Below are 14,103 nucleotides of genomic sequence, written 5' to 3' on the forward strand. Positions count from 1 at the left end.
ATTAATTTATTTACATTGTATCTGGATTGTGATACATCACCTGTATTCAATAACTCTTGTTTTTATATTGCTTTAATTTACCTTTATTTTTTTGACTTACTCGTGTAAGGCATTGATGTTTGAGTTATTTTTATTGCATCACTTTACATGTATTGTATTTAAAATGATCATAACAGTGACAATGAGTCTCTTGCTATTCTCAGGAAAACTCAACCTTTTCCGAAGGGATGATGAATGTAAAAAGAAAAAAGTTTCTACATTCCTACATTATGTCATTTCCTTGACCCAGATGAATAAAGTAATGTTGATTTGATTTGAATTGATAGACTGTCTGTATTATATTGTAATTACTTACTTTCTTATTTTGTTCTGTTACACTTAAATTTTCTTTCTGTTCTGACAGCGACGGTAAGTTAACATACTTACTTTTAATTTGATGAATTTCGACAGATCGACCATAAATGTGGCCATCAAAGAAAAGAATAATATAATAGAAATTAGCAATTTGGCAGTGAAATCATACCAATTGTCGGGAGTGCAGATTGCTGTCCTCTCTCATACATAGAGCTTCTATGCTAATGTAATATTTGTAAACGAAGCGCATACTTATGTGAGTTTTATGGGGTCGGGGTGCTTCAATTGCGTTTATGGCGTTTGTATTCCATTACATTATGAGGAACTATGATTTATTTTTCATGATAGCTATTAATGGAATTTTTGAAGTGAAACTTCTATATCGACGTATGAGAGAAATTTTATAGCAATGCCGTCACGATTTTCGGTTACGCGCCATGTTGGTTTTCGTATCAAAGTTCAGTATAGTGACGTAAAGAATAATATATAAGTTTGAAAGTGATAAAGTAAAAATACTAATTTGTATGCATGTCTTTTGTAGGTAATTAAATAGCTTTAATTTAATAGGGATTTTTTTTTTAAACCTTTTCTACCCAATTTCTGCGAAGTTGTAAATAGTAGAAAAACGATATGTCATAAGGAAGTTTCATTTATTACCTGTGTACTGGTATATACAAATATTTTTTTTACATGTTAGAAACAAATAAAAAATACTGTATTTTTATTTTAAAAATTCTTGAGGCTTCATACTGTAAAATGTGAAGAAATATTTTCGCAACGATAATAATCGAAACGCCCTGTACTTTTCCCGGGGCGTAAAAAGAATAGGGGAGTCCCCGGCCCATGGGTGTCGTAAGAGGCGACTAAGGGCTTTTTAGAAGTGGGAGAGTCACGCTGCCGTCTTTTGACGTCAGCACAATCGGGCCAGACTCGTCCGGGTTAATTACCACACTCGCACAGAATACCGGCGTGAAGTAGCGGCCTAGTGCCGCTATGTTTCGCATAGGTTAGTGTCGAGGACCGGTGGCCATTCCCCCCCCCCCCTCCACCCGAATATGACAGCGGTACTAAAAAAGATTTTACCCCAGGAGGGTACCGGCTCTACCAGAGTTGGAGAATCGCTCCCCGGGCACTCTAGCTCGGGTTCTGGGGAGGGCACAGAACCGCGCATGACCAAGGACAAACGAGGCAGTATCACCACGGCACCCCGCTCCACACTCAACGTGGACTTTTGCAATATCAGGGGAATTCACTCCAATTTAAACGCCGTCCACCACCACCTTGAGACGGCGCAGCCGGCCTTGTGTTTCCTTACTGAGACGCAGATATCTCGACCTAGCGATACGTCATATTTAACGTACCCCGGGTACAAAATTGAGCACAATTTTTTGCCTCATGCCGGGGTATGTGTGTACGTTAGGGAGGATATCTGCTGTCGCCGTCTCGGCAATTTTGAGGGTAGGGACCTGTCCACTCTCTGGCTCCGCGTAGATTTAGAGGACCGCGTCCGCATCTATGCGTGTGTCTACAGGTCCCATAGTGGTAACGCAGATACCGATCATCTCATGGGCTGCGTTCAAGCGGCAATTTACGACGTACTTGCACAGATCCCCTCCGCTGAAATCGTAGTCTTGGGTGATTTCAACGGGCACAATGCCGAATGGCTTGGATCACGTCCCACAGACTACGCAGGGCGATCTGTGCATAATTTTGCATTGGCGTATGGTCTGTCCCAATTGGTTGAGTCGCCAACGCGGCTCCCGGATGTGGATAGCCACATGCCGTCCTTATTGGATCTTCTGCTGACTACACATCCCGATGGTTACCAGGTCTTTGTCGACGCCCCTCTCGGAACGTCCGACCATTGCCTGGTCAGGAGTGTTGTGCCTATCCGACGCCAACGTCGCAGACCACCAGCGACCCGCCGCGTTTGGCACTACAAGTCAGCAGATTGGGATAGGATGCGTTCCTTTTTTGCATCCTACCCTTGGGGCAGGGTTTATTTCCCTTCGGATGATCCTAGTGCCTGCGCCGTTGCAGTAGCCGATGTGATACTGCAGGGTATGGATATTTTTATACCAAACTCTGTAGTACCCATCGGTGGCAGGTCAAAGCTCTGGTTCGATGCGTCTGTTAAAGCAGCATCTGACTGCAAAAAACAGGCGTATCGAACTTGGGTTGCGGCGCTGGGCACAAAGGATCCGAACTGCACAGTTTTTAAGAGGAAATACAATCGTGCCTCCAGATTTTTTAAGCGGCAAATCGCCCGTGCAAAGTCAAAACACGTCGTCAAAATCGGCGAGCAGCTTTCCAGCTACCCGACCGGAACACGCAAGTTCTGGTCGTTGTTGAAAGCTGCTCTTAGTAACTTCAGCCAGCCGTTGCACATGAGGAATGACACCCTGGCCCATACGGCAAAAGAGAAAGCCGATCTCTTGTGCACTCTTTTCGCCTCCAACTCGACTCTTGACGACAACGGAAAAACACCGCCGACCATCCCGCGGTGTCAGAGCTCTATGCTTGAAGTACAGTTCAGACAGAAAACTGTTAGGCGAGCTCTGTTTTCGTTGGACGTCAGGAAGTCGAGCGGGCCAGATGGCATTTCTCCAATCGTGCTTAGAACGTGTGCCTCTGAGTTGACGCCGGTGCTAACGCGTTTATTCCGGCACTCTTATTCTAAAGGCGTAGTCCCTGACTCATGGAAGTCAGCCCTTGTCCATCCGATCCAAAAAAAAGGAGACAGTTCGGATCCGGCAAACTACAGGCCTATTGCTATTACCTCCCTGCTCTCCAAAATCATGGAGCGCATACTTAGCCGTCAGCTCTTGGTATATCTAGAGGATCACCAGTTGATCAACAACCGACAATACGGGTTTCGCCATGGTCGGTCGGCAGGTGATCTTCTGGTATACCTAACACATAGATGGGCAGCGGCTATTGAAAGCAAGGGGGAAGGCCTGGCAGTTAGCCTGGATATAGCGAAGGCCTTTGATCGTGTATGGCACAAGGCGCTCCTCTCCAAACTTTCATCATTTGGGCTTCCCGAGAGCTTGTGCAAGTGGACCTCCAGCTTCCTCACTGGGTGCAGCATACAGGTCGTTGTCGACGGATATTGCTCGAACCCGAAGCCCGTGAATGCTGGAGTGCCCCAAGGCTGTGTGCTGTCTCCCACGCTGTTTCTTCTGCATATCAATGATATGTTGGACACCTCCAACATTCATTGCTATGCAGACGATAGCACTGGTGATGCCGTATACACTGGCCATGCAGGTCTCTCTCGGGAAATCGTCGACCAGTGCCGGGAGAAACTTGTGTCTTCTATCGAGTCCTCTCTTGAGAAGGTCGCGGAATGGGGAAAATTGAACCTTGTCCAATTTAACCCCCAGAAGACTCAAGTTTGCGCGTTTACCACTAAAAAAAACCCCATTTATCGTATCACCGCTCTTCGAAAACACTTCTCTTAAAGCCGCGCCTAGTATCGGAATACTGGGTCTCGAAATCTCGAGCGATTGCCAATTTCGTGGTCATCTGGAAGGCAAAGCCAAATTGGCTTCAAAGAAACTGGGCGTCATTAATAGAGCACGGCAATACTTCAAGCCGGCCCACATACTAGCGCTCTACAAAGCGCAGGTCCGGCCACACATGGAGTATTGCTGTCATCTCTGGTCTGGCGCACCCCAGTATCAGCTCGATCCATTTGACCGCGTGCAACGCAGAGCAGCTCGAATTGTCGGGGACCCAGTGCTCTGTGAACGGCTGGATCACTTGGCGTTGCGTAGAGACGTCGCTTCATTGTGTGTCTTCTACCGCATTTATCACGGGGAGTGTTCCGAAGAGCTGTTTAACCTGATTCCTGCCGCCGAATTCCACCTTCGCACGACACGCCACAAGTTAGGATATCATCCTCACCATCTGGATGTGTGGCGGTCCTCCACAGTGCGGTTTTCAAGGAGCTTCCTTCCACGTACTACAAAGCTGTGGAATGAGCTTCCTTGTGCGTTGTTTCAGGGACGATACGACATGGGTACCTTCAAAAAAAGCGCGTACACCTTCCTTAAAGGCCGGCAACGCTCTTGTGATTCCTCTGGTGTTGCAAGAGATTGTGGACGGCGGTGATCACTTAACAACAGGTGACCCGTACGCTCGTTTGTCCTCCTATTCGATAAAAAAAAAATAAAAAAAAAAACGAGATCTCCGTGGCGAGTCAATGGTTCTATCTACCCTTTGGACCAATGACGCATAAAAGCGACGCCAATAAGATTAGATACATTTTATCCTAAACAATCCAAAGGAATACTTTTTTGTTTTGTGAATATAATATTAAATAATTAATTATGTATGCGAGAATTCGACTAGTATTTGCCGGGGTAAAGTAACCTTGAGTTTAGAGTTGTTTACAAAAACATGTTTTTCTAGTTTCTATTAACTCCACTGTTCGATATCATTCTAGAATGATCCTTACCGGTATATAAAGGGATGCGCATTATTCATTGATTTTTTCAGTAAATGAGCGATAAAGTGAACTGTCTGGGCGATATTAGCGTGTTATTGGTGATCTGAATTATAATAATAATTATAATAAACTTTATTAGCACCATAATTACACTACTAAACATTAATCATAATTTATACGAATATAAAAAGGAACCTTTAACAAAATAAGTAACTTTAACATAATATTATGTCATAACAATAAAGAAAAATATATATACATATATATATATGTAGCTAGTATTTTATATATATATATATACTAGCGACCCTTTTACCTGCGACAATAGTTAAGTTACTTTGGGCAACATTTTCGTATTTTTAATATACTCAAATAATACACATAGAAACTGCTGTGGTTAATACATTTTTATAAGCTACAAACTATAGAACTTTCATCCCCCCACAGGTGTAAATTTAAAAAACGCTAGAACAAATATTTATTTATTTTTTATTAAATGCTTAAATACAAAGTTTCATGGCGTTATCTTAGATAATGACGAACTACCATACAAACTTTCACCCTTATTTCAACATCGCCAAGCCAAATAATCGCAAAAAATTACCTATGTTATATGAAATGGAACCAATCTCCGAGATGCAATCTGTAATAAAACAGCGAATCTTTCCACGATATCTATACGGGTATGGTGTTGTCACATTAAGTGACTATTGTTTCAGTCCGCCTGTGTCCCTGGCCATGGCTCTGTCACCTGCCAGGTACCCGCTGCTGTCACCTCACTACGCCCCGCTGCCTGCGCCACCTCCGCAACCAGACTCCTCACTCGACCACCATGAGGATGGCAACCACCATTCGGACAGCGACGGTAAGTAAATATACTAACGATTTTGGGTAGAATTTAGAATGGTTTCCAAGTAGTTGGGGTTAACCCATGGCGTGCCGAGTAACGGTCGTTTTCAATAACCTATCTCTCCTTAGTTTAACTTACTAGAGGTTGACAAATCTATCCTCTTACGCTTACTTACATATCGACATAAAACATTGGACTATAACTATATTGGACATAACAGCTATGGGTAGATAAGATCTTGTCATTAAACGGTGACAGCAATGGATCCGTTACTAGAGATACGTTATTAAAAACGGACGTTAGGCAATCTGAAGCATTTTGAAATTCGACCGGAAAGTAGATCTGAAGCACTAAGACATACGCACGCCTCGTTCGATTTCTGGTTTTATGAAGTGTTATTTCCCTTTGAACTTATAAAAGAATGAAGACGAATAATGTAGTTATAATTTTGAACAGGTAGCTTCGAACACTCTATACAAAAGTTTACAACGCTGTAACGTAACAGTACCTGACGTACGCCATATTGAGTAGTTAAAAGGTAAAAAAGCTGTCACTAATAAAATTACTGGGGTAATGAGACTTAACCTAGAACATTGGTTTTAATCAAAAATCCGCAGTGGCGCTGCATTGTAATAGGCAGGGCGTACGCGTATTACAAACCACTAATCAGTCTGGTCTATTCGTCACATTTACCTCAAAAAAAATTGTCATTTTCGTAATTCGCGTTTAATTTTTTTATGGACGAGAAGGACCTGTCACCTGATGCTAAGTGACCACCGCAGCCCATATTCTCCTTAAACACTAGAGGAATCACAGGAGCGTTGCCGGCCCTTTAGAGAATTGTACGTCTGTTGTTTGTCCTTAAAAAAGGATATAACTCAAATGAGTTATTTTAAATTATAATGAAAGAAAATACAATCTTATTCTTAATCCACCCGAATTATGTTTACTTATCCATTCACAGTTAAATAACTGTCCAACACACCGAAGAACACACTGAAGAGCATCAGAAACGTTTACTCTTGTGTGCAGTTTTGAATTTTGCATGTCCATAAATTATGAGACAAATAAATATATGGCTATAAAATTATAGGTCGATAGACGACCGGATAAATTTTTAAATTCATCAAATTAAGGTGTGGGACCTTAAAAGACGTGAGTTTAAACTCAAAAAGTTTAACAGTGGGAGGCTCCTTTGCACAGGATGCCGGGTAGATTATGGGTACCACAACGGCTCCTATTTCTGCCGTGAAGCAATAATGTATAAGCATTACTGTGTTTCGGTCTGAAGGGCGCCGTAGTTAGTGAAATTACTGGGCAAATGGGACTTAACATCTTATGTCTTAAGCGCAGTTGTAGTGCCGCTCAGAATTTTTGAGATTTTTCAAGAATCCTGAGCGGCACTGTATTGTAATGGGCAGGGCGTATCAATTACCACCAGCTGACCGTCCTGCTCGTCTCGTCCTTTATTTTCATAAAAAAAAAAACAAGGAGAATTGAGTCGAGAAATGTTCCCTCTAAGGCCCGACAAGGACTTTCAACAAATTATACAAAATGCGCACTCTTTATTTATAATAAACATGTTTATTTCAGACGACAGCATAGACGTTACCAACGAAGAAGACTCCACATCATATTCACCTCCAGTTATTTCATCCTACCCTCAAAATTGTATGCCATATGGGTAAGTACGTTTGAGTAAAACAGGAAAACTTATGCGAAACCCATTGTTATATGACTGCCTGAATATATCAATTCAATTTTAAAAATATAGTGAAACTACGTAAACAAAATTATAATTAAGGTTTCGAATTTAAAAAAATAAAGTTTTGGTGTTCCTACGAACCGAGCTGTTAAATGCAGCAAGCAAGAAGATGAAAATAACGACTATTATTATTTATTTTATGAGTTTCTGTGTTCTGGGTGTTTAATTTTTAAATCCCCGCTCTCACTCGCACAGCACCCCGTCACCGATAGTATTCCTTAAGCGTTCCGACCAGAGAGGGTTCGGCGTCACTGTCGCAGGGTCAGTAACGCAGCGATAGATCGATAGTATTATACAGTACTAAAATGTATGAACTAACATTCGAAAATGGACCTAAATGGACCGTTATAAAATAGTTAGTGATGAGGAAGATGAGACACTTATATAATATTTAGAATCACAAATTTCAATTTTGTACAATTTAAGTGACTTACAAAAACGGACCAAAAAGGTCCAGAATGAAATTGTCATCAAATAATATGTCTTTAATTGATCAGTAATTCATTCAATACAAAAGCACCACCATTAGGTATGATTTGATAACTGTGATTAACGACACAGTCGCGATGCTTGAAAACCATGAACTGCATCAGCGGCTCAGAGGCTGCGTCCATTGCTATAGAGCCGCAGTGGAAGTATAGGTTAAACTGATACACTTTCATTAATAGATATTATTTCAATGGTACTTGTATAAAGATATATAAAATAACCTATGTGTATAAAGTTTTGTGTGCATATTATTGTCTGAGAATCGGCCCATATCTATTTTACACACCCAAATTTTGAAAAAGTAGCGATTTTTTTTATTCATTCATATGGCAATAGGTACAACGTTTGTTGGGTCAGCTAGTAATTTTATGTAATTTATATCCCTGTATGAATGTGTTTTACAAATAAAATAAAACATTCGAATATTTTTTTGAAATTTAAATACTTTATTCAAAATAGCATTAATGAACTTCAAATACTTCTACCTATTCGAAAAAGTATGCCTCAGGCGTGAGAAAAACGGGCGCAAGAAACTCTTATTAATAAAAGCTAAAACATGGAAAGATTTTTATTCAATGTTGACTTTCCCGTTTAACTTTCCCTATTAAAAAGTAACATGTGTATAAACTATGATATAATACTTCAACTTGTTGTTTTTAGGCCACTGGGCGTAGAAAGTTCTGCTGAGACAGCGGCTCGGTTATTGTTCATGGCAGTAAAGTGGGCAAAGAATTTACCTTCATTCGCATCGCTGGCTTTCAGAGACCAAGTAAGTGACTGGATGAAACTGTTTTCTTTATGTTACAGAACAAACGTGCAAGTAGCTCACTCAATGGAAACCGGCCACCGCCGACCTTCTTACGCAGTAGACTCTCTCTCTTTCTCTAATGTAGTCGTATATCAAATCAGTCAACCAACTTAGGTGAGCGGCGCGACGCTCTTTGGTCATGTCCAGTCGGAGGCTCCTTTGCACAGGATGCCGGCTAGATTATAGGTACCACAACGGCGCCTATTTCTGCCGTGAAGCAGTAATGTGTAAACATTACTCTGTTACGGTCTGAAGGGCGCCGTAGTGAAATTACTTGGCAAATGAGACTTAATATCTTACGTCTCAAGATGAAGAGCGCAATAATTATAGTGCCGCTCAGAATTATTGGGTTTTTCAATAATCCTGAGTGGTATTGCATTGTAATGGGTAGGGCGTATCATTTACCATCAGCTGAACGTCCTGCTCGTCTCGTCCCTTATTTTCATAAAAAAAATGTTAATGGTCACAAGTCACAACACATCGCTACTTGCTACCGTGAATTTATGTAAGATCTGTTTTCCCAATGAGGTAACTGATATCGCACGTCGGCGATGTTAATATAATGCCCGCCGCTCAAGGATATCCGCTATACCAGAGGTAAAGGAGATGCGTTCCAGAAATAATTCCCGTAGTTTTTTTATTGCATTCATTTTTTTTCGCCAACTGAGCTATCGTCAGTCGACTATCACTTGGAACCTTTATATTATACTCGGAGACATTTTAAGAGAATACACTGGCAATACATTACTATTTAGTCACCCAATTTTTTGGGGATATGGGCGTGGCGTTATGACGCGATAAAAATTAACCAATCACATCGCTTCTCGCCAAAAGTGGTTACATGATAGATCAGTATATTATACGACTAAGTTCTATGATTGTTGTGTTGTGTAAATGCCAAGAAGCAGCTACTCTCATGGTAAAATTATACATAATAACATTCTTTTAATATTTATATTTATTAAAGTAAACTAAGTCAATTGTACACACCTATAATAATGGCAAACCAAAGCTCACTGTTTTGGTTTGCTATTCGAATTGTACACTACAAAACAAAATAATTCGAAATTTTTGTTGCTATTCGTCTCGAGTTGCACGTTCTGTGTCTGAATGCCGACTAAACGGGCATCAAACGCCTTATTGTCGGTAGAGGTCACTTGACCGCTGTGCGGTTGTTATTTATTTATACATTTGAAAAAACGATATTTTCCGCTATTAAATTTTTATACCAAGACTTACTAAAGTTATACTGTCATTTCCAGGTAATTCTACTGGAGGAAGCTTGGTCGGAATTGTTTCTACTTAACGCGATACAGTGGTGTCTTCCTCTAGATGCTGCTTGTACTGCGCTCTTTGGCAACGAGCAGACTGATCAAGGTAATTTTATAATACACAGTTTTAAAATGTCCAAAAAACATCTTGTACTATCACTGAATACATGAGGATAAAAACGTCAAATATATGTCAATAGATTATCTCACAAATATTGTAAATCGTTCAATTCACAATTTTAAGCATAAATCTCTTGTTACTCCCTACCCTCACGACCTTGATCACTCCCCGTCACCCCTAGGATTCCGAAATTGAAATATACTTTCATTAAAAGATGTTATATTTTTTACAGAAGAGAAGAACTAATGAGCATACACATGATCACCGCCGCCCACATTCTGTTGCAACACTAGAGGAAACACAGGAGCGTTGCTGGCCTTTTAGAAAAGTGTATGGGCCTTTTATGTCGTATCGTCCTGGCAACACTGCACAAGGAAGCTCATTCCACTGCTTGGTTATACGTGGATGAAAGTTCCTTGAAAAGCGCATTTTAGGGGAACTCCTGACATCAAGCTGGTGGGAATGATATCCTAATTTGTGGCGTGTCGTGCAAAGGTGGAATTCGACGGCAGGAATCAGGTCAAACAGCTCTTCGGAACATTCTCCGTGATATGCCTGGTAGAAGATACACAACGAAGCGATGTCACTACGCAACGCCAAGTTTTCCTCGTTAATAATGATCTATTGATCATTATCTATGTGAATGTTTTAGTATGTGATAATTCTGTTATTTGCAAGTAGGTACAAAAAACGGAGTGTAGGTATATTAACGGTCTCTTAACTTTTATAATTAGTGGTGAGCATCAGACCAGACAGAATCTACGTTGGCTTATAATTATCTAATATCTTTTTATCTTCACATAACCACGATCGCCAAATATCAATCACATGCTGAACTATCATTAGTGTCTCACCATTAACACCACATCGGAGTCAACTATAAGTGGGCACAAATTAAAATATTTTTATTCAAAATCACTTAACGAACGTCAAAAACTACCTCCCATTAAAAATAGAAAGTTTGTATAACATATCTTGTCTTATTAATAAACGCAATGTAAAGTGTATGTTAGTCCAAGTTTAAAATTACTTCACCCCTCCCTGTCATGTAATTCTTTAGAAACAATGTTTTAATCTTGGAATAACTTTAATCAAATATAAAATATTTTCAGAGTCCGGCACAAATTCTCCAACACTCCGTCGTCTGCGGGAAGTTCTGGCGCGCTACAGAGCGGTTCTCGTTGACCCCGCAGAGTTCGCTTGTATGAAGGCCATTGTCCTCTTTAAATCAGGTACATATTGAACAATGCACTAACATCCTCATACCAAAGACATCTCGGGAGCATTGCCGACCTTAAGATGGGTTAAATAACTTTTTGAAACTACCCATGCCATGTCATCCTACCAACACCGAGTATGAAATTACACTAATTAATTGAAAGAATTACTAAACAATGCGGTTTTAAAGCAATTGCTTTGGTGAAATATTTTTTTTCAAACTACCGATATCATATCATCCTGGAAAAACCGAGTAAGGAATTACACTAATTAATTTATAAACAATTACTAAAGAATGCGGTTTTAAAGCACCAAAAGGTGAAATAACTCTTTGAAACTACCGATGCCATATCATCCTGGAACACCGAGCATAGAACTACATTAATTATTTACTTAAGAATTACTAAACAATGCGGTTTTAAGCGGTTGCTTTGGTGAAATAACTTTTTGAAACTAACGATGCCATATCATCCAGGAACACCGAGCATAGAACTACATTAATTATTTACTTAAGAATTACTAAACAATGCGGTTTTAAGCGGTTGCTTTGGTGAAATAACTTTTTGAAACTAACGATGCCATATCATCCTGGAACACCGAGCATAGAACTACATTAATTATTTACTTAAGAATTACTAAACAATGCGGTTTTAAGCGGTTGCTTTGGTGAAATAACTTTTTGAAACTAACGATGCCATATCATCCTGGAACACCGAGCATAGAACTACATTAATTATTTACTTAAGAATTACTAAACAATGCGGTTTTAAGCGGTTGCTTTGGTGAAATAACTTTTTGAAACTAACGATGCCATATCATCCTGGAACACCGAGCATAGAACTACATTAATTATTTACTTAAGAATTACTAAACAATGCGGTTTTAAGCGGTTGCTTTGGTGAAATAACTTTTTGAAACTAACGATGCCATATCATCCTGGAACACCGAGCATAGAACTACATTAATTATTTACTTAAGAATTACTAAACAATGCGGTTTTAAGCGGTTGCTTTGGTGAAATAACTTTTTGAAACTAACGATGCCATATCATCCTGGAACACCGAGCATAGAACTACATTAATTATTTACTTAAGAATTACTAAACAATGCGGTTTTAAGCGGTTGCTTTGGTGAAATAACTTTTTGAAACTAACGATGCCATATCATCCTGGAACACCGAGCATAGAACTACATTAATTATTTACTTAAGAATTACTAAACAATGCGGTTTTAAGCGGTTGCTTTGGTGAAATAACTTTTTGAAACTAACGATGCCATATCATCCAGGAAACACTGAACATGGAATTACATTTATTAATTAATTATTAAGAATAAACTAAACAATGCGGTTTAAAAGTAGTTGCTTTGGTGAACGTTACGTTTGGTTTGAGAGGTCGCGGATTTAAGTCCCGCATTATTCATAAATTTTGTTTTCAAATTTTATTTGTGTAACTAAGCCCAGAAGTGAGGGTTATCACTTTTAAAAATAACAAATTGTTTATAAAATATATTTTCCCCAGAAACCCGCGGCCTGAAAGATCCTCTTCAGATAGAGAACCTGCAAGACCAAGCTCAGGTTATGCTGATGTCCCACGCTCGGAACGCCCACGGCGCTGCCCCGGCACGCTTCGGTCGACTACTGCTTCTCCTTCCACTCTTGAGGCTCACCACACCATTGCAGCTAGAGAGAGAATTCTTCGCGAAGACCATCGGACACACGCCCATGGAGAAGGTCTTAGCTGATATGTATAAGAACTAGATAATTAAAAAGAAAAAGTAGATACCTTGGTGTATAAAAGAGATGTAATATATTAAAAAGGCTTAATAATTCTAAAAATAATAAAATAAATAACCCAATTGACTCCTTATATTATGTCGATATACTCGCAATGCAAACAGTTGAGCCAATCAACTGAGGTAAGCGGGCGCCACGCTGAATGCACATTGGTCAGGTAATATTATAATATTGTGGATTTATATTACAACTATGTTATGGTATCTGAAAGTCCCTTTATTCGCGTCAGTGGGTTATAAGTTTGATACTTCATCAAAATTATAGTTATTGTATGAGGTGTATATAAATTACAGGCATCTGAGTTTCAGCATAACGGACGCATAGTAGATTAAAGGTCGTTTATATACAGTATGGATTGCATAGATATGAAATAAATAAAAATATAAGTAATACTTGTCCATGGAAGTAACGCAAAAGTATTTTTTTAATTAAAAACTTTAAATTGAAAAAGTGAAATTTTCAAACAAAATAAATATTTAAATAAATTTAGAAAGACTAAACTCTCAGTGGTGACAACGTACATTGACCTCCGGAGTGATGTACGATTTCGGCTTTTGAAGTCATCGCAAGATGTAGCAAAGAGCGAGAGACAAACAGACGGCAAGGTCGCTTTAAATCTGTCCGATGAACGACCAGCGACTTTGAACTTGAATCACGCGTAACGACAACAGCGCTTTTTGATGTTCAAAGATTCAAGTTCGTTGAATAATTGACCTAGTGACCCACGTTCATATTCGCTCAAAATTAAAAGTCTACATTTTGACCTAATTAGTGCACCGATTTCGTTCATGTTTTGTGTATCGACAGCAAATGCGATGACAAGTATGTAGCTACATTTAATTATTATATGCAAAATCCATACTGTATTAAAAACAGTGTGTGTTTAAACCCCATGGCAGAAGTGAAAACTCATGAAAGCGATGTTAATAATACGAAATATTTTTGTTGTTTACTCATAAACTAGTTTACAATATTATAT

At 39.4% G+C, this 14,103-nt stretch overlaps 1 protein-coding gene across 1 annotated transcript in view; it reads left to right on the top strand.

Annotated features, from left to right (window-relative positions):
• LOC126979356 (photoreceptor-specific nuclear receptor) overlaps positions 1-13,380 on the top strand; it is a 49,006-nt gene extending 35,626 nt beyond the window's left edge. The window contains exons 6-11 of the mRNA XM_050828596.1: positions 5,527-5,672; positions 7,251-7,341; positions 8,572-8,680; positions 9,982-10,096; positions 11,224-11,343; positions 12,850-13,380. Of these exons, the coding sequence (XP_050684553.1) occupies positions 5,527-5,672; positions 7,251-7,341; positions 8,572-8,680; positions 9,982-10,096; positions 11,224-11,343; positions 12,850-13,088 (820 nt within the window). The 3' untranslated portion in view covers positions 13,089-13,380. The remainder of the gene's footprint in view (positions 1-5,526; positions 5,673-7,250; positions 7,342-8,571; positions 8,681-9,981; positions 10,097-11,223; positions 11,344-12,849) is intronic.
• Positions 13,381-14,103: the final 723 nt, after the last annotated feature.

Source organism: Leptidea sinapis, chromosome 3, assembly GCF_905404315.1.
Source record: "Leptidea sinapis chromosome 3, ilLepSina1.1, whole genome shotgun sequence".
NCBI lineage: Eukaryota > Metazoa > Arthropoda > Insecta > Lepidoptera > Pieridae > Leptidea > Leptidea sinapis.